This window comes from Benincasa hispida, chromosome 5, assembly GCF_009727055.1.
Source record: "Benincasa hispida cultivar B227 chromosome 5, ASM972705v1, whole genome shotgun sequence".
NCBI classification, from domain to species: Eukaryota; Viridiplantae; Streptophyta; class Magnoliopsida; order Cucurbitales; family Cucurbitaceae; genus Benincasa; species Benincasa hispida.
This window is the reverse complement of record NC_052353.1, coordinates 27,362,593-27,386,804: the sequence shown is the minus strand read 5'-3', so window position 1 is coordinate 27,386,804 and position 24,212 is coordinate 27,362,593. Positions and strand designations below refer to the sequence as shown.

At 37.7% G+C, this 24,212-nt stretch overlaps 1 protein-coding gene across 1 annotated transcript in view; it reads left to right on the top strand.

Moving 5' to 3' along the window:
- The first annotated feature begins 9,982 nt into the window (after positions 1-9,982).
- The window catches only part of LOC120077852 (nucleolar protein 10), a 25,304-nt gene continuing 11,074 nt past the window's right edge, over positions 9,983-24,212 (top strand). The window contains exons 1-10 of the mRNA XM_039031928.1: positions 9,983-10,447; positions 11,219-11,317; positions 11,423-11,514; positions 12,653-12,753; positions 13,888-13,978; positions 15,144-15,202; positions 15,339-15,462; positions 15,657-15,725; positions 22,920-22,972; positions 23,054-23,162. Coding sequence (XP_038887856.1) covers positions 10,315-10,447; positions 11,219-11,317; positions 11,423-11,514; positions 12,653-12,753; positions 13,888-13,978; positions 15,144-15,202; positions 15,339-15,462; positions 15,657-15,725; positions 22,920-22,972; positions 23,054-23,162 — 930 coding nt within the window. The 5' untranslated portion in view covers positions 9,983-10,314. The remainder of the gene's footprint in view (positions 10,448-11,218; positions 11,318-11,422; positions 11,515-12,652; positions 12,754-13,887; positions 13,979-15,143; positions 15,203-15,338; positions 15,463-15,656; positions 15,726-22,919; positions 22,973-23,053; positions 23,163-24,212) is intronic.

Sequence of the window (24,212 nt, the reverse complement as noted above, 5' to 3'; positions counted from 1 at the left end):
AAGGATGCGAAAATGTGTGGAGATCACAATTTTACAGAACATTTACAGTAAGGACGCTGCACTATTTGATACTTTGGGATAGATCTGAAACAAGAACTTCGTTCCAGTTCTTCCCCTGAAAATGTCGAGATCTTGGCTCGGACGAAACTTCAAGAAGCTAAAGCAAACAGGTAACCTCAGGACTTATGTAAATCAGTTTGCAGACTTATGTTAGACATACGAGATTATGTCTGAAAAAAGACAAGGTTTTGCTTTGTGGAAGGCTGAAACCGTGGGCAAATCAAACAACTTATATGAACAAAGAGTACAGGATCTCCCTCTGCCTTACGCGGCAGCTGAACGGCTGTACGACCTTAGCACTGACTCGCAAGATGTGAGGAAAACAATCAACTTTTCCTTCAATGGGGAAAGAAACAGCCGTTCCAGTCCTCCCCGACCTGGGGGGGAGACAAGAACACAGGCGGGGGACCGTAAATCATTCCCAACGAGATCAGGAAACAACTGGCGGGGGCCGCCACAACAGCATTAACAATTACAATCCCCCCTATCTTGTTTCATTAGTAGAGGGCCACACAGGGCGGGCGAATGTCCAAAATCGAAATGCGTTCAATGCTTTTCAAAGCCACATTGGCCTCTACCTCACGAAAGACAAGCTGAACTGGAGAGACGGTAAACGAAGCCAGTTGGGCAGAAATTGAGAATCCCAGGATGGGGGCATTTGAAATTCCTATCTGCACTTCAGAAGAATATGGGAAAGGCGACGGAGCACTAGAGAAGAGTCTCATGTATGGGACGCATTGGGTCAAACCAAAGATCGGCCAAGACCACGATGTTGGACTCTGGGGGCTACCCATACTTTCATGTGCTGAAGGGAAGCTTCGCCCCTGAACTTGAATTGGGAAAGAGATGCAGGGAAGATGACAGCTGTGAATTTCCGCACCCTACCAATTTACGGGGATAGCGAAGAGAACTCCAGTTGAAGTTAGAGATTGGAAGGCTTTCGTTGACTTCGTAATTGTTCAAGATTGGATGATTTTCGACGTGGTACTGGGAATTGGAAATTTCTGCTTGAACATAAAGTCCATACCAATGCCCCTTGCCAAATGCTTAGTTCATTTACCGAATCTACACCGACCGTAGTCCAAGCCAGTATCAAGCAGCCAAATGGGGGAGAATGATCTCAGCCTCCAATTGAAGAGGGGCCTGGCCCACGACGAACCCACGTTCATGGCCATCCGATAGAATCAGTTGAGTCCACTGAAGAGGAGATCCCCAAGACGTTCTATTTGTCTTGGAAGAGTATCGGACGTCATGCCGAAAAGCCTGCCCAAGTCCTTACCCCACGAAGGGGATTGACATGAGATTGAGTTGTTGCCAGGGCAAAGCCGCCTGCCAAGAATGCATATCGGATGCCCCGCCAGAATTGGCTGAGCTTCGGAAACAGTTAGACGAGTTGTTAGAGGCAGGATTTATTAGACGACAAAGGCTCCTTATGGAGCCCCAGTACTGTTCCAGAAGAAGAAGGATGGGAGCCTCCGGTTGTAGCATCGACTATCGGGCCTTGAATAAGGCTCACAGTCCGCAACAAATATCCCCTTCCTATCATCACTGACTTATTTGATCAGCTTCACGGTGCTAAGTATTTTTCTCGAAGCTGGACCTACGGTCTGGATATTATCAGGTTCGAATTGCTGAAGGAGACGAACCCAAGACGACCTGTGTCACGAGATATGGAGCCTTCGAATTCCTCGTGATGCCCTTTGGCCTCACCAATGCTCCAGCAACGTTCTGTACCCTAATGAACCAAGTGTTTCACGAATACCTCGACAAATTCGTCGTAGTATATCTTGATGACATTGTGGTCTATAGTGCCTCGTGGAGGACCATCGGCGTCACCTCCAACTAGTTTTTGAAAAGCTGAGGAGAATCAGTTGTATGTAAAGAGAGAGAAGTGCTCCTTTGCCCAAGAGCGCATAAATTTCCTCGGCCACGTGATTGAGTGTGGTCGGATTGGTATGGAAGAGGGCAAGGTGGCCGCAATTAGAGACTGGAGGGTACCATCATCCGTGACCGAACTACGATCCTTCCTCGGATAGCCAACTACTATAGGCGGTTCGTAGAAGGATTCTCGAGAAGAACAGGCCGTTAACCGAACTGTTGAAGAAGGATAGCCAATGGAGCTGGACTCCTGAATGTCAAGCCGCTTTGAGGGCTTGAAAAAGTGATGATTGAGGGGCCGGTCCTCGGAATTGCCGACGTGACCAAGCCATTTGAAGTAGAGACTGATGCTTCTGACTTCGCGTTGGGCGGTTGTTCTCCTCCAAGACGGACACCCATCGCGTATGAGAGTAGAAAACTAAATGATGCAGAACGGAGTATGCCGCCTCCGAGAAAGAGATGTTAGCAGTAGTTCACTGCTTGAGGGCCTGGAGACAGTATCTCTTGGGGCCAAAGTTCGTGGTCAAGACCGACAATAACTCCATTTGTCACTTCTTCAACCAACCGAAGTTGTCGTCCAAACAGGCACGGTGGCAGGAATGTCTAGCGGAGTTCGACTTCCAATTCGAACATAGACCGGGGAAGAGCAACAAGCGGCTGACGCTCTTAGCCGAAAGAGCGAACATGCGGCCCTGTGCATGTTCGCCCGCCTACAAGCAAGTACGTTGAGTGCAACAGTACGAGAAACTGTCAAAACTCACTTGACAAATGATACAGCAGCGCAGGCCATCTTACAGTTGGCCAGGGAGGGGAAGACACGCCAGTTCTGGGTGGAAGATGATCTACTATACACCAAAGGCAATCGCCTCTACATCCCCAGATCCGGGGAGTTACGAAGGTCACTGATGAAGGAGTGTCACGACACACCGTGGGCAGGACATAATGGTTGGCAGAGGACTTATGCCTTCTGAAGCAAGGCTACTATTGCCAAGTCTTCGAGACGATGTCATGCAATTTACCAAGACTTGCCTTGTCTGTCCAACAAGATAAGGTTGAAAGGGCGAAATTAGCGGGTCTGCTGGAACCCCTACCTGTGCCCTCTAGACCGTGGGAGAGTGTGTCTCTCGACTTCATCACCCATTTGCCCAAGGTGGGAGAGTTTGAATCGGTCCTGTTTATCATCGACCGGTTCTCGAAATATGCCACGTTCGTCCCCAACGCCGAAAATGTGCACAGTCGTGATGACTGCTCAGTTGTTCTTCAAACACATCGTGAAATTATGGGGTGTCCCCATGAGCATTGTTAGCCATCGGGACGGAGATTCACTGGGACATTCTGGACAGAATTTTCAGAATATTGGGATCATCACTGAATATCTCCTCTAGCTATCATCCCAAACGATGGACAGACGGAACGCTTCAACAGTATGCTCGAGGAATATCTGCGTCACTTTATCGACGCTAGGCAGAAGAACTGGGTCCAGTTGTTAGATGTGGCTCAGTTCAGCTTCAATAGCCAGCAGAGTTCCGCGACCGGAAAAACACCCTTCGAAGTCGTGTGCGGCAGACAGCCACTCATGCCACACTTGGTGGACCACCCTTATGCGGCAAAAGTCCTCAGGCACATAACTTCACTAAAGAGTGGAGCGAAACCTCTGAGATCGCTCGCGCCTACCTAGAAAGAGCATCGAAGAGGATGAAGAAGTGGGCTGATAAGAAGCGGAGGGCCCTTGAGTTTCAAGCTGGGGACAAGGTCCTGATCAAGCTACGACCGGAACAGTTTCGTTTCCGAGGCCAGAGAGACCAACGGCTAGTAAGGAAATATGAAGGTCCAGTGGAGATAATTGAGAAGGTCGGGAGAACCTCTACAGGGTTCAGTTACCCTCATGGATGAAGATTCATCCTGTCATCCATGTGAGTATCCTGAAGCCCTATCATTCCGATCCCGAGGACGAACAGCGAAACATGCTAAGGCGCCCACCGGTCACGATGAAGAGTTCTGCTGAGAAAGAAGTTGCACAAATCCTGGATAAACGTACGCGCCGTATTGAAGACCCAGACGTGAACTGACAGAGTTCTTAGTGAAATGGAAGGATCTCCCGACGAAGAGATCAGTTGGGAGCGGGCCGAAGACTTGAAGAATGCAGCTCCAGCCATTGCAGGTTTTGAACAAGGTCGGTTGACGGGGACGTCAACCAATTAAGTGGGGGAGAATGTAACGGTCATGCTTGTCCAGGGCCTGTTGCCCATGGCCGCATGCCCAATCCAACCCCTTTCTAGCTTACTTTCACATCCTGTATTGTATTAGTGTAGTTAGCTTGCTTTCTTTACATTTTCATTGTAAGTGACCACTCGCCCTTTTGCATATGCAAGGAGGGCGCCAGTTGGCTTTTTGTTCAGAATGCACTATATGGGGATAAGACTAACCATCATTTCCTCATACCCGGAGTAGTACTCTATAAAGCCGTTGTTGTTGCTTACTGCTTTCTAGTCTACTACAATCTTTCTTTCTTTATTCACACTCACAAATCTTCTTACGAAAACATTTTCTCCAAACCCGTTTTCTAAAACCGTTTTCCCTAAAACGGGGGTGGAGGTTGCAAGAGGCACTCGGTGTGCCATCGGCAGTCCGTAATCGAGTTGGCTGGCTTGTTCGTGAGCGGGAACAAGTGCCGCACAATCGCTAAGAGAAGCTTCCGAAAGAGCGATTGTGACACACCGCACCCAAACCAGTAATTGTGTAAAGGCAAGAGACAGAATACTCAAATTTTTAGGTAGTAATGCGGTGCTACAAACATATGCATATAGAGATGGACACACGCACATGAGAGTGCCATGACATTGTCCCATGCACCACAGGCTCCGCAGTTTTTATTAATATCCCTTTTTCAAATAGAGAGAGAAGTATCTTTGTGTTTTAATCTCAAAAGAGTAATAGTCAAAACAACTTTCCAAAAAATATGCTCGATATAAACTAATTAAATAAATTTTATATAAAATTAATAAAAATCATAATTGATGCTAAATAATAATATTGATAAAAAAAAAATTATGTAACAATATACTTAATCAATCTCAACCAACAAAAGCATGCAATTAAAACTGAATGAAAAAATAATTAGGAAAGAGTTAGAGAATATGCTATAATTTTTATAGTGGTTGGGTATCTACATCCAATTTTCCAAACGTCTCTTGAGATTTCGATTAAAAATAAGTCGAATTGCTACTTTGCTTCATTTTTGGGTTTAAGAGCACCCAATCCTTTCCATGGGTTAGGATTCAACGGTTACAATATTTTTTTAATTTTTAAATACACACAATAAGTTTGTAGAGAGAGTAACAATGGTGACATTTTTACAAATTTTGAGGATTGTAAAGTTGTGAAAAGTTGTAAAAAATTTGGGGAAGATGACTTTTAAAAAGAGAGAAAATTAGAATCAGATTTTATTTGGACCATTGAATTGATCAAAAAGTAAAATGAAAAGTGAAAGATTAAAATTGGAAAAGTAAAAAGAAAATAAAAGTAATATATAAGTTTTTTTTTTTTTAATAATTTCCAATAGAAACCTACTACTGCAGGTTTCTTTCTTTTTTCTTTTTCTTTTTAATTAATTTATAAAGTGATGGTTGGTACTTTGTACTTTTTTAAATTTTAAATAATTATAAAATTATTTTTTTTCTTCTTAAAGGAAAATCAAAATTCACAATTTGCAAATTTTAAGGCCTCATGCCTCACTCACAATCCATAGCTCAAGTGACACTCTCTAGTAGGTTCAATTTGATGATTAATTTGTTATTCATCATGTCCATATTTTCTTTGTTAAGCTTCTTTTTATTGTATCTTCTTCGTTTGAATTCCGATTTGGATAATTCAAAAGACGTTGGAATCATTGTTTTGAGAACTACGCTATAGACTATTCAAAATAATAAAACTATTAGTATATAAAATCAGGTTTGTTATCATCAAAATATTTATTAATTAATTAGTTAAAAGTAATTAATTTGAGAACAAGGGCAAAAAGCCAACAAATTATATGTTGTTTAGTACAATCCTTTCATAAACATATTGCATGATTAATCAATTTCAAGAAGGAAACAATTAGTAATTTAGGTTACTCAGATTATTAATCGTTTTAGCTAGATTACTTTACTTGATATGGATGTTTAATTCTTGTGGGTGCTTTCGAACCCAATCAATTAAGCATATTGGTTAATTAAGAAATTAATTAACAAATTATGGCATGTTGCATTGATCTTCTCGAGTAAACAGGTAAGATTAAAAATCAAGTAAGCTTTGTATTTTTAAAGTTCTATGATCAACCAAAATGAATGGGTGAATTTCAAATCCTTAGATTAGATCCTTTATTAAATTAATTTCCTCTCAATTCCTAGCTTGTCTTTTATGCATATTTATATTTGAGCATTTAAATTCCTTACAATCACACAACAATAAAAAAACCCTCCATTGGTCGTCTAAAGAATATGTCACGTAATCAAAGAGAAACAAAGCCCTCCATGTGGGCCGACATGGCCAACGGTTATAGTTTTAGTTTGATTCAGAGTTATAATATTATTATTTGATTGGTCGGAAGGGAATTTGACACCCCTCCTCAGGCTCAATCAACAATTGGCAACCCAGATAGTTTAAGTTACTAATCGATTCCATTCTTGAATTAAGTTAATCATACAATATTGTAAAAGAGTTTCTAAAGAACCTATAATTCACACAAAAGTATGACTTGACGCTTTCTCCCCTGAGATAAATACACATAGATGTATTGATCTCTAGCTTAACAAAAAAATGAAAATGACAATTAACCAAAACATTCATAAATCCAATGCATAGAATTTAAATTTCATAAAAAAAAATAATAATAAAAACCAGGAAATAAACCAAAAATTACAAAATTCTCCCAATCAAAATAAATGAGTTTTCTCCTACCCTAAGTTAGAAGACACTTACCTTTATCCACTTCTGGTGTCCCAAGATGAAATCCAAGTGTTTAGAAACTAATCACAAGATGAAAAATAGCTGAAAGAAGAAAATTGAGAGACAAAAGAGAGATGGAGGTTGAAAATTAGACTTAGAATAAACTCTAAGAGTGCGTTTGCCCCATAATTAGGGGATTTGACATTTGAAGCCGAACACATGTTTGGGCACTTGGAATAAAATTTCTGAGATTAGAAACCAAACCCATAAGTTCGAAATATGTTTTTAAATGAGTGTCATAAAGTTGAGAAAAAAAATTCTTTCATCTCCTATCTATTATCAATGGTCGTCAAAGACCATCGGCAACAAACGCCATTGACTTTGTGATCAACCGTCAATGACCATTCGTCATGACTGTTGACTATCGATTGTCTTGACCATCACTGTTGACAATCGGCTGTCTTGATCGCCGATAATCGACCGTTGTGACCGTTAACGACTGATCATCGTGACTGTTAACGATCGACCGTAGTGACGATCAATGACCGAATGTCATGACCTTTGGAGGCTAATTATCGTGACACTCAACGATCAACCGATCGTCTGAATCGTCAGCGACCATTGATCATCTTCACCATTGACAGACGATCATCCTGATCGCCAACGATCGACCATTGTGACCATTAACGATCGATCATCTTAACCATCAACTATGAAGCACAGACACAAATACGGCTACACGATAGGATATGATCGGATACGATGATTCGTCAATTTCTAAAAAAATTAATATACGGATACGTCTAAGGATGCGTCATTTTTTTATATATATATTTCTAAAAAACAAGGATACTAATACGTTGAAGATACATTTTTTTTCTTTAAAAAAATCTAGGATATAAATAAATTTAGCATACAAGTTAATAACAATAGCACAAAATATAATACAAATACTGAAATACAATACAAAAAAAGCAACATATAAGATGTTGAAATATAATAGTTAATAAAATGCAATAGAAAAGTGACTCATATTGCAAAGAATAAGAAGAAGAAGATTAGAGAGAGAAGTATGAAGATAAATGAAGAACTTATTGTTCAATATATCCAAATAGTTTATATTTTAGTGGACTTTGTAGGGACTTAAATGTGAAGATGGAGATTAGATGATTCTAGTCTAGGATTTGGTCCGTTATTTTTTTTTCTTTTAGTTTTGGACTCGAGTAGTGAATTTTTTAAATAGATTGCCTAATTTTATATTGAGAAAGATTAGATGAGTTACTTGTCTTTTTTTCTTTAAAAAAAAGTACGTATAGAAATAGATACGTCAAATCGAGTGTCAGATACGTATTTGGGAAGTATTTAGAAGTATCAGTATCTGATACGTGTTTGATACTGATTCTTTGCCTCACATGAAGTATCTGTGCTTCATAGACCATCAGCAACCATTGATCGTCTTCACCATCGATCGACTATTGTCTTGATCGCCAACGATTGATTGTTGTGATTGCTACAATCGTTTGTCGTGAGTGTTAATGATTGGCCATAGTGGTGGTCAACTACCAAACATCATGACCCTTAGCGGTCGATTAATCGTTTTGACCGTCAACAATTGACCGATCATCGTGCCATGGTCAATTAACTGTTGTGATTGTCTTCAAGCAATGCATGGTTGCTGATGATAATCGTCAATTGTTGCCGGTATGGCACCTGTGACCATTGGCCATTGATAATTTTCCCTTTCATTTTCCCTTGGATTTTTCATTCTTTTCCCCTTCTTTATTTTCACAAAATTAATAAAATAAAAACAATCTCCCTTGTTCTAGGATTTTCCTCGCTGAGGCACTATGTCGATTATGCCAGTCGTGGACTCGTGGATAGCCAGATGTTCTTTGTCGCCACTGCCGACTGTTGGTCACTAGGGTTTTGTTTTTGTGTTTTTTTCCTCTTTTTTCTTCTTCCTTTCTCTCTTCTTCTTACTTGTTTTTGCACACTCAAAAACAAGAAAATGACTTTTTCATCTAGGAGGTCTAAAGATTGAAGTGTTGCATCAATCGTGTTGCTCATGGGTCATCAAATTTTCTTCAACAACCATCGCACACCTACTGCCATTGGTGATGGTCATCCATGGTAGTCACCTACAACTTTTTTTTCTTTCCTACTTCTTTCTCCACTTCTTTCCTTTCAATCTCTCATTTTCTTCTCATTCTTCTTCACTTTCTTACAAAAAAAAAAAAAAAAAAAAAAGATTGAAGTATTAAGAATGCTATTAAATGCAAACTTCAGATATAAAATTTATTTCATGATTATAAGAAAAATAAATAATTTAGGGATTTAAAGCAAAACTATCTTTGTTATAAATGTGTTAGCATGCTAAATTTTAAAATTTACCACTTTGTTATCAAAAGATAAATTTATTATTTAAAAAGAGATAAATTAGAAATTTAAAGGCAAATGAAATTTGTTATAAAACTTAATTTCAAAGCTTTGTTACTTTGTTACTAAAAACTAATTTTTATGGAAAAAAACTAAATCACTATCATGGAAATTAATGAAACAGATGAATTAATTTTGCATTACAAAAGACAAAGCCAACATAAATTTTATTTTAAAATGAATAGATAAAAAGTTTCTTTCAAAATTATCATAAAAATTGATGCAAAATACACTATAGATTATACAATTCACAAAACAACCACTAACAAATAGAGAAAAAAAAAATCAGATTATCCAAACTCGTATCTGCACCTCAAACACATGCTTCAGAATCCTAGGTTTCTAAACCCTACACCCCAAACACATGCATTTATAATTCTCAGACTTCATAACTCATTAAATAAGTAGTCACACATTTGATTCCCAGGCTTTTGATTCTAAACCAGTGCTCTAAACACCACTAAAGGGGTCAATTTTCCCTATATTGGTATTTTTTTGAAAGAAAATATATAGATAAATATACACGTGAGAAAAATTAAAATAGAATTAAGTTTTCTAATAAAAATTTAAATAATGTAACATATACCCAGCGAAAGTATTAAAAAAATAAATTAAAGTAATATATGAATATATATATTGAAATATTATTTTCTTTTAAATTTATTTATTTTGTAAGAAACTAAACTGTTTTTTTTTTCCCTCTAAACCCTATTGACTACTTCGCGCTCTGCCGTCCCCTGCTTCCGATTACCACCACTGCACCCCAGCCAGCTGCTTCTGCCGGAGGCCGTTTCATCGGCTGCCGCCGCACGCTGAACCCTCCGCTGCCGCAGTTTCGGCCTCCCAGCGAACTCGCTGCCGCCCCCTCTCACACTCTACCGCCTCCAAGAGCAACCAGAGTTATTATTTTGTCCTTTCTCAGAAACAGAAACAGTGGTTCAGCCCCTAACCCGTGCTCCTAGGTTTTGATTTTTTTCAGACATTTTTCTGTTTGCCTCCTACAAATCTCCAATGGCCTACGAAGGAGGCAACCTCAAGTCTACCTCCATTAATGGGGTGAAATTGTACACCGTAGCTTCCCAACAACGGTCTGTTGCTACTTGGCTCAATCCTAAAAAGCTGCGTGCTCTGCGCAAGGATAAGGGTGGGTCACTATCTTCTAACTTCTATCTCGCAATTTACTTTATTAGCCTATGTTCGATAATTTGAATTATGGGATACTCGTATTATAGATTTTTCTTTTGTTAAGTGTTCTAAAAAAATTGTTTGTTTGTTTGTTTGTTTTGTTTTGTTTTGTTTTGCATCTTAATCGTTTCTCTCTTTACTCTTGTTATTTACATTGGTCCGTTGTTATTAAACAAACATTTATATATGCATGTGCAATGTGCCAAAGTATGTAGTCTGTGTATGTTTGTTTGTTTTTTCTGTAGATTACTTGGAAAATTGAAAATGTTGTTCTTCATTATAATGGTAGCCAAGGTTTTCTTTGTTCCCCTGAAGCGTGATTGAGGATCAACCATACAAGTGTACTGTGCATTTTGGCCTTATGTTCGTAACATCTATGTTTGCCAACCTGTTTTCAGGCATGGTGGATTGATCATGATTTTTGTCTGCGGAATTGAACCAGCAGGAATCTTTGTGGTCTTAGTTATTACTTTCTTGCCTATTTTGGTGTTGCTGTGTTGCTGTGTTGGTTCCATGGTTTCTTCTTTGAGTAATACTCTGTGTTAATATTTGTAGTCCATGTAACATGATTTTCTGCACTATTTACTTAGGCCTTAGCCTTACGAATAATTTCTTTATGAAGCCTTTCCCCAGCGTTGTTCTGCAGATTGGCCTCCTGTGAGGACGATAAATTATTTTTATGCTTTCTATCATATATTGTTGTTTATAATTTCATTTGTTGATGTGTTAGATTATACGTCAAGGGTGGACTTGGTCCAGGATTTGAGGTTTGACATTGCAACAAGTAAAATAAAAGCAACCCCTGATGGAGAGTTTCTAATAGCATCAGGTGATTTTAAGCAAGCTTATATTGGTGTCAATGTTCAGTAAGAAGATCCATAAGAACTAATGATTTTTCTATTATCTATTGTTACTTATATATGGTTGTAAATAGGTATCTATCCACCGCAAGTTAAGGTATATGAGTTGAGGGAACTGTCATTGAAGTTCAAAAGGCACTTTGATTCAGAGATAATTGACTTCCAGGTAAATTTTATGTTCTGGAGCTCTGGGTTGGGTTGTTAAGGTGTTCGATATAGTCTAAACATATGATGGAACTGGTTACAAATATTCATTGGAAACTAGAAACAGAAGCAAACCTGTTCTTCTTAATAAGTAGGGGGCTTATTATCATTTTGGATGATATGATCATTATGCAATATGACAATGACTCTTATATGCTCTAATGTCAATTGTTTTAGTATATGACAGTGAATAAAAGAAAACAGATGTGTGTTTAGGCTTTAGCATGTTTTTTGGGGGTGGGGGTGGGAGACAGGGTTTAGCTTGTCTTGGACGAGACAAACATCTAATTGTCTAATCATCTTCTTGTCAATTCTCTGCTGTAATATATTATTGATGCACGTTGTTTCTTATTTAAAAAAAGTATTATCTATGCATATGAGGATTATATGCGCAGATGAATTGAATGGAATTTATGTATGGAAGGTAAAAAAGAAATTAGAGATTGCATTTTTCGTAATGCTTGTGACTAATTCTTACAAATAAAGAAACGCATTTCCAATTGGAGAATCTGATTGTAATTCACTTTTAGGTGTTTGAAGTTTTACTCCTTCATTTCATCTATCTATGATTTTTTTTTTATTATTTATTTATTTAAAGAAGACATTGATTCCCAGTGGCCAGTGGACAAAACTTGTGGTTCTTTTAGACTGAAATCTCTGTTGGCCATTGAAGTAATCTCCAATTCCAAACATTTTGGGATGACTGGATGTGTGGTGGTTGATAGTTTATTAAAGAAAAATAATTCATTGCATTTATATATACAGTTTTCAACGGCCATGAACTTTAATGAATGAATAAAATAAGAGGACCACCCAAATATAATTTATTTATTTATTCTTAATTGTTCTTCCATGTTCATTCCTGTTCAAGGAAATGTAACTGAATGTTTATTTTCTTTGTGATTGAAATTAGTTAAATATTTTCCAATAATCCTTATCTTTTTTCACCTCATGTTTTCTGCCCTTTTGGAATGTAGATCTGAAGGTGGGGATGCAAGACATATTGAATATTTTGATGACGCCTAGCTACTTCGGATTATTTGTTTGTTAAATTTTTGAAATATTAACTGTGTTTAATGTGTTTTTTTTGCGTAATATAGATACTGGATGATGACTACTCAAAGCTAGCATTTATGTGTGCTGATCGTTCTATTGTTCTCCATGCTAAATATGGAAAACATTATAGTTTGCGGATACCAAGGTTACTTTCTTATGGTTAATAGCACTACCTCCTCCCCTTGTGTTGTTTTAATTTTATAAGGTTGCTTATATAATTTTGAAAATTCTTCCCTTTTGTTGTCAATAAGCTCTATTGTATTACGGGTTTATAATTATTATTTTTCTTGATAGAGACAGACAGTACTAATAATAAATAACACAAAAGGATACAGAAGACTTAAATCCTTGCCAAATTCCAAAAGAGCTAGCATATGTATCCAAAAATAATACTGTGATTACCAAAAAATTTCTTGTGATTGGAACTACATGAGGTTCTAACTCATATTGTACATTACAAAAATATAGGAAGCTGTCATATTCTCTAAGTCTCACCCAACTTTCTCCTAAAAAAACCTTACATGTGTCTCTCTCTCCTTGTTGTTCCCCTTTGCAGAATGTTGATTGGACATGTTATATGATGATGTGGCAATGCTTATTCATCTTTTACAAATTTATATTATAGTTTGCTTGTATGGAACTTTTCTCTCTCGAAGAAAATTCTCTCTTCCATCGCTCCTCTTTCTCTTTATACTCCCACACAACGTTCTCCCTAAAAAACCAAAACCTTATACGTATCTAGTGTAAACCAAAAGAGAATTTTATTCAAATTGCTGATTGCTCTCCAAAATACCAACAATCCAGTTTGAGCCTGTTACCTACAACCTTTAGAACCAGTAACAGCAGCCTAAAATGCCAACTAACAGAAACTTAAAATATAATTAACAGAATTACACTAAGGCCAATTAAAAGGCTGTAAACCCGACATCACCTTCTTGTTGTTCCCCCTCACTTGTGGTACTTCTATCTCCCCTTTGTCATCTGCATCTCCCTCTCGCTGTCCCCTTTATTCCTCTCTTCTTTGGATGATTATATTTGTAAATTTGTAATTATGACCTTTCTAGGATTTCCACCGCTAGGAGAAATCTTTGGCTACACCTTTGATTCTGTCAACCTTGTGCCTTGTAAATTTATTTTCAATAAGATAGTTTCTTATTTATAGAAAAATAGTCAATTCTTGATGTGGCTACATATTGACTTTGCTGTAGTTCTATGGTTTCAATTTTCTTGTGGTTTATGAATGACTAAACTCAAATCTATTTATCTCTGCCATCAACAGGATGGGAAGGAATATTGAATTTGATTACTGGTCTGCTGACTTGCTTTGTGCTGCATCTTCTCCAGATTTGTACAGAATCAGTTTGCAACAGGTTTTTATGATTTCGTTTTTTGTGTTTGTCTTTATGTAAATATATATTTTTGAATGCAAAGTGGACTTCGTTAGACTTTCTAGATTCATTGCATTAGGATGCGTGCATAGAAGAATTCCAAGAAATGTTTCCCACGTAAGTATGTATGCAAAGAGGAACAATGATGTGAGTTTATGTGGCAATTTCTTGGGAGATTTGTTGGCATCTTTAGAGAAAGAATGGATGCATGACTTAATTTAACTTAGATAATCTATTGTCAGACGGTATTCTTTTTGGAATAAATTTCTACAAATATATGATTATATGAATATAGGAATGTATCTTATTCAGAAATGCTCGACCTTTTTCTACGAAATGCTAACAGTTTTCCATAAAAAGTGCTAATTCAAATGTTTAAAAGTTAAACAAAGCAAACAATTACTACATATCTATTGTCAGATGGTATTCTTTTTGGAATAAATTTCTACAAATATATGATTATATGAATACAGGAATGTATCTTATTCAGAAATGCTCGATCTTTTTCTACGAAATGCTAAAAGTTTTCCATAAAAAGTGCTAATTCAAATGTTTAAAAGTTAAACAAAACAAACAATTACTACATATGGTTACATTAAAAAATATTGTGTTTGCCATTATTTTCATCTAACTTCGCCTTATTGGTCCTTCACAAGTCCCGATTTTTTTGGGTAGGTTTTTGGTACACAAAGCTCTGGAACATGCTTTGTACAAAATTATAGACTGCTTTCATTTTCATTTATCTTGTCGAAAGAAGATTACAACGCTAAAATAGAGAAAGCCTGTGTATAAAGAAATACCTATGATGCTAAGTGCAGAAGAGATAGGTGAAAGAAAGAAAAAAATGGAAGAATCGGAAAAAGGGTAATTGAGGATGGTTCATGGATGTTCATATAAAGCCATCGACAGCTATTTGAATAAAATGAAAGGGCCAGCCCAACGTCATGTGTGTTGAGACTCCAATAGTCTTTTTGTGTTTGCACGTTGATTATAAAGACAGATTGTAAAGTTAATGTGCCATGTGCAATTCTTTGTGAACATACTTAATAGAATTCTTGGTTTTCCAAGAATATTATTATGTAAGTTTCAAAGTCATTTATGATTTTCTTACAAACAAGTTTAGAAATAACCTTTTGATTCATTGTAGGGGCGGTTTCTTCCACCTCTTAACACTGAATCACCAGCAATAAATGTGGTTTCTCGAAGGTTAGTTAATATCATTCTTGTTAGCACATTATTCTCATATTAATTGAATTGGTTATTTATTTATTTTTTTAATTGAGTAGTAATTAAAGTAGTTTCATATGCTTTATTAAATTTAAAATATACTCAACAATTGCAGCAAGCTTCATGGGATAGTTGCTTGCGGGGGTGTTGATGGAGCTGTAGAATGTTTTGACACCAGAACAAAGTTATCTTCAATTGGTAGAATTGATGCTATTGCTCCTGCAGGAGATAAGGAGCAGGTAGGTCTCCTGGTTGAATCTTTTGCATCTACTTGTTCGGCTTTGGGATAGATTGAATCAAGGGTTAGGAATTTGAAAACTTGTCTTCTGCAATTTTGGCAAAAAATTTCAACTCTCAAGCTTTCAATCAGATCTCTCGCAGTAGTATGACATTTAATCAATAATATACTGAATATTATATTTTTGTTATATAGGAGGTCACTGCATTAGCATTTGATGATATTGGTGGATTCCAAATGGCCGTTGGCAGTAGCTCAGGAAAGGTAAAGCTTCATCTTCCTGGATATTGAATGACTGCATCAAAGGGGAAAATCTAAACTAAGATTGGTGATGGCAGACTTGAATTGGAGTTTTCCCACTTTTATCGGCTTTCTTATTGATGTGATATGGATGCAGAAGTGAACATGTTGGTTGCCATTTTTTTTCTCTTTTTTTGAAAAGAATATCGAACTTTCAATTAAGAGAATGAAAAGAGACCAATGCTCAAAGGTACATAGTAGAAAATATGGAACAAATGTAAAAATAGTCACCAAATATAATAAAGATGGACAACTAAGAGAGAAACATATAATTCTCCCAGTTCCTGCTCAACTCTTGGATGGAATAACTCTTTAAGCTTTTAGAAAGAGAGCACCATGAAGAAAATTTCAAATAGGATGAATCAAAGCACTCCATAGAGTGTGACAAATCCTGAAAAATATGCTGATTTCTCTCGCTCCACAGCTTATGTAACAACCTTTTAGTAGCATTAATCCACAGTAAATGAACTTTCAAACTCAAATTGGGCCGCATAAACCGATTCTTATGTTGGCTTCCTTTTTCCAATTGGCATAAATATGAACCAAGGAGTAATTATGAAAATCACTTGAGATGGCACAATCTCCCAAAAAGTTCAAGGCCATCTTGGAAAGTCCTAATATTTCCTTCAAACCCGATTCTCTACAACAAAGAACCACTGTGCTGAACCATTTAGTCCTTGCTTTGGCTTTAAAATCCACCCCTCACATTAGCTGGAAGCCTGGAACATGGCTTATGGACTGGGAGATAATTTGGTTTCATTATTGATGGATGGATTTTAATCTTGATTGGAACTGGAGAACTTAAATTGTATTGAAAGATAAATGGATAAAGAAATATGTAACTCTCCACGTGAAGCCTTGATCATGAGTACTCTCATGCCTAGACCAGCTAAACCATTCCTTCATCTCCTTTTTTGCATATATTTATAACCAACTCCTACCAACAAACTCCTTGTCCAATGAGTCAATGACTAACATTCAATATCATAAAAATATTTTTAGCTTCTACACTAATGGTTTTCCAACACATCTCATTTAAGTGAGGAAGGATAAGGAATCCAACCCTCCCATGGTTAAAGTGATCACAAATTAATTCTCCAGTGAATTTGAATTAAAAAAAGGAGAATAATTACAGAAGTCTTTGCTTAGAGAAACACCACTTCGCATTCAGGAGAAGGAACATTTTCCCTCAAGAACTGCAAAAGCTCAAGTTACACCCCCTATTTTTGTAAATTTCACACAAGATTGTTTCTTATAGAAAAACTTTGAAACCTTTATTGCTTCTCCCCTTGATTGATCATGTCCAAGTTTCCGCTTAGTTTTTGAAAAGTCGTGCAATCCTTTATCTTTAAATATTACTTTTTGATTGTATTTTGACATGAGTGTGCTCCCATGTTCTCTCCTCTCTCCTCTCCCATCCCACCCCATCACTTCCAGCCTCCATCTTCCATTGTTCTCTGCTAACATCTTTCGTTCTACTTTTAGCCTTTTGTTTAGTTTTCCTCTGTCACAATTTTTTGAGTTAGATTTCAGAGTTAGTTGCTTTATGATGGAAGCTAAAAGCTTCTGTGTTTGCAACACATTTTTCTATACTTGGCGAGATTAGAAATGGATTTTTGTTGAAGATTCAACTTTTAAATAGGTAATATCTTCGTCTATCTCCCATTTTGGGTTGAAAGTTTCATGGTAGGACTCTTGCAGTTGCCGATTAATTCAAAATTCAACCAGAAGGATAGGGACGTTTTGGGTACATTTTGTGTAGCTAAGTTGCGTTCTCAATCGGGATGGTTCCTGGAATGTAATGTTTGGCCTCCGACGGGTGGAAGAAAGAGATTGCGTGTTCTTATTGGTCTTGAAAAGAAAGAGTGGCTGGTTTTTTGGGAGATGATAAGCATTTTTTTATTAATTCAAGAGAGAAAATTCATCCTTGATGGAGTCAAAGAAGATGGAGATGGGAGAAATTTCCTTCTTGCTTACCGGTAGAGGTTTTGCAGAAGTGATGAAGAAGAATCCACAGATCACTAAGAAAGCTAATTTTTCTCGTCCCCTCATCCCACATGAGAATTTGAACTCATCTCCGAATGCAGTGTGGGTTTGAAAAGATAAGTGGTAGATGTGGATCTGTAAAATAAATGTTGTCACTAGACTTTATCCACATAACTCTTGGCCACTAAATATTGGAATATTATTCTCAAGCAGGTATAATTGTCAATCCATTTTTGGATGATAAAGGTGCTGTTGAAATTTTCTCAAAAGGGTTCAGGATTTCAATTTGTAGAAAAATCATAGGTGATTATCCTTTAAAATGTGAAACTTGGTCCCAGATAAACATTCCCCATTGGAGGTCATTAAGGGATATGGAGGTTGGATTTTGTTGATAACTTTGTCACTAATTTATTTGAAAAGGCATGTTTCTGAAGCCATTGGGAAACATTTTGGGGAACTGCCCAATATTTTATCTCTAACTCTTAATTTCCTTGACACATCGATTACTTTTAGAGAGATGGCCTTCCCTCCCACGCTCACAACCCACCTACCACCTTTGCCCATCTTTTCGACCATGAACACTTTTTTCCAAACACCATGCCGACCACCAAACCTAAATTGTTTTAGATAGAGAGGAAGGTTTTCACCATCGATCATAGTTCTAAAATCACTCCTTGTTCCTTACCCTCAAGTGCCCCATCGCCCATTGGCTGACTGATTGCTTAAAAGATCTACAACATGCTCCATTGAACCAATGTTTCTTCAGAGAAACTCGTTATGAAGACCAAATGGTCTGGGTTGAGAAATCAACCAACTGAAAGGGAATCATAGCAGAGAATGCAAAACTTGAAAACAATAGTTGTTTAAATAAGCTTTTGGTTCCTGTGGGAGAAGACAAAAAAGGTTTGCATGGCTTCTTAAATATCCTCACCAGTTCTCCCCACAACCCACCTTACCCACCCAAACAATTACTCCCCCTGACAACTCGTCAACCCCATTTTAAATGCCCCAAGGGAGCTCTATCTTATAAAGAGGTTCTGAGAAAGGAACATTCTACTGCCCCACCTACCAAAAAGATCACTACCACACATGCGAAAACCAAACTCGTCACCTCTGTCATTGTCTACAGGAAGTCCTTTCGTGATGACTGGTAGAGGATCACAAGGGCATTGCAACAACATATCAGCTATTTCTGTACTGTCAACCCCTTTTTAGCTGACTGTGCTCTTCTGAGATGTGAAAATGAAGATCAGGTTGCTACCTTCTGTGAGATAAGAGATTGGTATAAGGTTGGTCCTTCTTGAAATTTGACCAATGGGACCCCCTCATTAGCGTTCCAGAAGCAGGTCATTCCTTCGTTTGGGGGTTGGATTAAGATCTGGAACTTACCTCTTAACAGACGGGATGAGGAATCCTTCAAGCACATCGTTGATCATTGTGGAGTATATCGAGACCGTGAGGAAGACAGTTTCCCGATTGGATCTGATTGAGGCTACCATTTGTGTTAAACCTAACCACAGGGGTTTCATTCCGGTCGAAATCTGGATTACCTCATCATCTTCATCTCCTTGTACAAATTGACTCATTCTTTGTGACTGAAAATTTTGTTGGTTATATGGCCGGAGTTCATGGAATCATACAGAGAAGACAATACAAAAAACTTCTAATCAGAGAGGCATCCTTGGCCCTATCCTCGGTGATGTGACACAAGAGAACCCTAACATGACATAGACTATGAGGACGAGGTACCTAATTCATTGACAGACTGCAACATTGTTTTCCCCGTGCAAACAGAGCTTTCCTCAAAAAACCGTACCCCTTATCTGCCCTACCCTCCCCATCTGACCTACCCTGTCCATCTTCCCCTTGATCCCCACCCAAACCGGACCCTAAACCACCCAAAAATCTACAAACCTACCCCGACCCATCCAATACCTCCTTGTCTTATCCCAGCCCACCGGAAAGGCCATCACCTCCTACTATTCCTCTCTCTAGTCCTAAGCCCATTTTAAATTCTCCATTAAGCCCATCTACCTGCATTAAAAAACCCCGGCATTGAAAGCCCACCGACCCATCTTGAACCAAAAAGCCCAATCACTCCCAAACACCCAACCTAACCTGATATTTCTACCCTGCTTGACCTGTCCACCACCTTACCCTCTCTGGATACCCATTTTATAACCATTAAAGATAAAAAAAACCTTCTTTGTGCCTGGTAACAAATTCTCCTCTAAACCTCTGATATCCGATGATGTCCACATTGACAATCATCTCTCAAGTCCTTTCCCTCTCAATACCACACCACCTATTTCTTCCCCATCATCACCTCTACCGATTCAGGATGCTATCGTCGAACAAGCTTTGATGGAAAGTGACTTCGTTCCTTCTCCCCTTAAGGAAGCTACCCAACAGTTGGAATCCGACCTTGAGATTGTCCTGAAGATCCTAGTCACTGTTTAAAATTTCTCCTCCAATGGCTTTTCAAGAAAAAGGTTTGTATCATGGCAATGCATGCTGCTAAGAAGAATCACAAAACAGCAAAAAAGCAGAAGCTTTTTATCATGGAATTTTCGGGGTTCCATTCTTCCATCAACTATGACAAGCCAACAACCTCCTCTCTTCTTGGTGGGTCTCCCTCCATATCATCATTATTATATCATGGAACGTCAGAGGTCTTAGAGAATGGGACAAACGTGCCCTCATTAAAAGGGAGATCGTGAAACACAATCCGACCATCGTCATTCTTCAAGAAACAAAGACTATTTCTTTTGACCGATTTTTCATTCAATCTATTTGGAGCTCTTGTAATATTGGGTGGACAGCTTTAGAAGCCAATGGTTCATCCGGTGGCATTCTTATAATGTGGAATGATCTTGCTTTCACTATAGCAGACATTACCAAAGGTTAATATACTCGTACCCTTCTCATTACTATTGTTGACGGTTTTAGCATCTGGTTGTCTGGGGTTTATGGCCCTTGCCTATACAGGGACAGACCATTATTTTGCAGGAATTGGAGGACCTTACTGCTTTGTACCTTGACAATTGGATTGTGGGTGGTGACTTTAATGTCTCTAGATGGAGACATGAGAAATCAAGTGATGGGCCGATAACTAGAAGCATGAGGCAGTTCAACTCATTTATGGATGGTAACGACCTCACTAATCTCCCCACAACTAATGGACTCTACACTTGGTCTAATGGGAGAGACTCCCCCACGATGACTCTTATTGACAGATTCCTTATTATTGACTCCATTATGACTAAGTTCAAGGAGGCCTCGGTTAAATGGCTCGACAGACCCACCTCTAACCATTTCCCAATTCTGTTGCAGTTCGGATCCATTAGGTGGGGCTCCCTTCCTTTCCGCTTTGAGAATATGTGGATGCAACATAGTACTTTCCACACTCCTTGATTGATAAATGGTGGAAAGAAAACCCCATTGTTGATCGACCGACCTATGGTATTATGCAAAAGCTCAAGGCCTTCAAGGTAATTTATCAAGGACGGGAACAAGACCACCTTTGGATGCTAGAATTAGCTTCTGTTCGATCTTGTCGGGCTGGGCACTTTAGAGGAATTGGGCCCTCTCCCACCCTCTGACATTGAGAAGAAAAGACAGCTCAAGGCACATATCCTCTCCATAAACACTAAAGTGGAGATTTCATGGAGGCAAACATGCAAGAACAGATGGCTTAAAGATGGTGATACGAATTCTTCATACTTCCATCGTCTTATGAATGCCAGAAAGAGAAAAAACTGCTGCTAGAATCGAAGTAAAAAAGAAACTCGGTGGTTTTATGTCAGCATAGGTTGAGATCAAGGGCAAAAAGTTGGGTGATATGTCCCTTCATTTCGGTGACATATCTTCTTTGGGAACTGCAAGTCTTGTTCATTGTATACATTCTCTTGGAACCTCAAAAAAATTAGTCTCTATCATGTAGTTAGAGTCACTTCTTTTAGAGGGAATTCTTACTCTTGTTGTTGGCTTGGTTTTGATTTGCTCCAACATTCTTTCATTTTTATCTCAATGATAATCATTGTTTCAGGGGGAAAAAAAAAAAAAGACCCAAAGAATAAATCAGGTGAGAGAAGATAAATGATTCCAGTTGCCTTAAGAAGTTGACAGATCGGTTGATACCAAAGAGGTGATTCATATTCCTTGTCTAGCTTACGTCCAAGGATTTGCTTTATTTTCTGATGGAAAGATACAAATTTTGAGAGAAGGGGGAAAGTTGGCCGTTGATTCTCTCTCTCCGATTTCCACTGAGAAGGAATTAATTCACTTGGAGAATGTTGGATTTATTGAAGGTAGTCTGCATGAGAAGGAAGTTTTGCCCCTGCCTATTGATGTCCCAGCTGCTTCCAACTTTTCTCATAAATGGAAGGAGAATTTACCTGAGGTAGGGGCTACATCTAAGGTAATGATGGAAGAGTTTTCTTGGTCTTTGACACTTCAGGAAATCTGAGCATGAAGGAAGTAAAAAACCTTTTTATTAACGCACATTCGAAATTTTATACTAAGAGAAATTCTTCGGGCCTTTTGCATTCCAAAGTCCCTGATATTCTTTGTTTCAGACTCCATCCAAACAAACTCCTGGTTCCTGCAAAGATTTGGTTGTCAAGCTGTTAAAAACTCCAAGTAGTTCTACTTCTTTGGTACCAAGTAAATTCTCTTCCCTAATTGAGATCTGTGGTTCCGGCAAAATTTTTGTTTCCTCAATTAGCACCAAGCCAAGCCAGTATGCTTTGCTTTCAATTTCAAGCTTCATTCGCAGTCAAAGCTCAAAACGTCCAAGTTGCAAGTTTGGCCCTTCGTTGGAAGTCCCTCTTGTAGGTGCTTTCCCATCATTTATGAAGTTTGTCTGTTGGAGGTATCTTTTTGTCTCATGAAGTTTTGAAGCAGTGTTCAGCTCCATATAATTTTTGAAGTCTTGTTCTCTCTTGGCTTCTTTGCATTCCCCCTGTTGCTCTCATATTTTTCTATGTATTATTTGTTTCTTCTAGGCATACTTCCTTTGTATTTTTTATATGTTTTGTTCTTTATTTGCTTTTTTGGAGCTTGTATCCCTTGAGCATTAGTCTCTTTTCATTTTTTCCTTAAGAAGTTTCATATGTTGTTAAAAAAGAAAATTATATATTGACATGGTTTATTTTATCACATCAAATGCAGGTTTTGATCTATGATTTGCGTTCATCAGATCCTATTAGAATTAAGGATCACATGTGAGTTTGCCTTCTCTTATTACTTATTAGCTTTAGAACTTAATCATCATTACTGATTAAAATAATATGATTATTTTGCAGGTACGACAGTCCAATTCTGGACATTAAGTGGCATAGCACTCTTAATTCTGAAAAACCAAAAATGATTACCACTGACAAGCACATTGTTAGGATTTGGGACCCAGATACTGTAAGACATCTCTCCATTACTTCTGTTTATACAGTCGATTTAAGACAATTTTTTTGAGCAACGTGCATTGGGTAAGGTGCAAATTCTCTTTTCACCAAAGTCGATGACATGTCATCGACATCACAATGTCTCTTTTAACTTTGCATCATTGGAAAGATTTTACCTCAGAAGGGACAATCTATAGTAACGTTTTATCATCATTTTGATGATTAATATTTGTTGAATTTGACCTCAAAGTTGAGGCATTATTGTAAACTTTTTTTAGGGAAGTTAGATTTATCATACTTCACTCATTCTTTTATCCCTCAAGTTTTAGGGTTAATTAGAGTAGTTTACTTTTTTAGCGGCCTTTAGTATTGTCTAGAAAGTGTGATCTTTAGTTGAAAAATAATGGAAAATGGTTTCTCCTAAAATTTCAGATAAAAACTTTAGTCATCAATCATAAAGCGTAGCTGCGGTCATCATGCTTCAATGGCATATCCTCCTGACAGCACCTTCATTCAGGACATAATTCTTAAAATTTTATAATACCTTCATACAAATCCCCTTTAGAAAACTGCAACTGATTTTTTCTGAACTTTGTCCTCAAAAGATTGTTACATTGAGAAAAGGTACTATCCTGTTTCCTTGGATTGTCACAGAAATTGGGGCCTTGTTTTAGAATTGTCAAGCTAGTTATTCTAATTCCTCTGTGTAAATTGTTTTTGAGTTATGAAAGTTATAAGAAAAAATTATGACAGAAGTGACACTTACCTCTTGACACCTAAGAAAACAACACAATTTATCTACTAAAAATTCTTCGGATCAACCTAAAATATCATCCCTTTTTTTTATCCCTCTTCTTCCTGTGGTAAGAAACGGGGGAATATATTCATCAAGAGAGCCAAAAGAACAACCTAAAGGCAGGGATAGAGGAAACTGTTAGAAACCCTCATAACAAGAGCAGTACTAAAAGATATAGAAAAACTAAAGGACAATTCAATTATAGAAATATAGTAAAAATGTATTGAAATATGCTATAAACTCACAAACTAACAAGATAAACCCTAG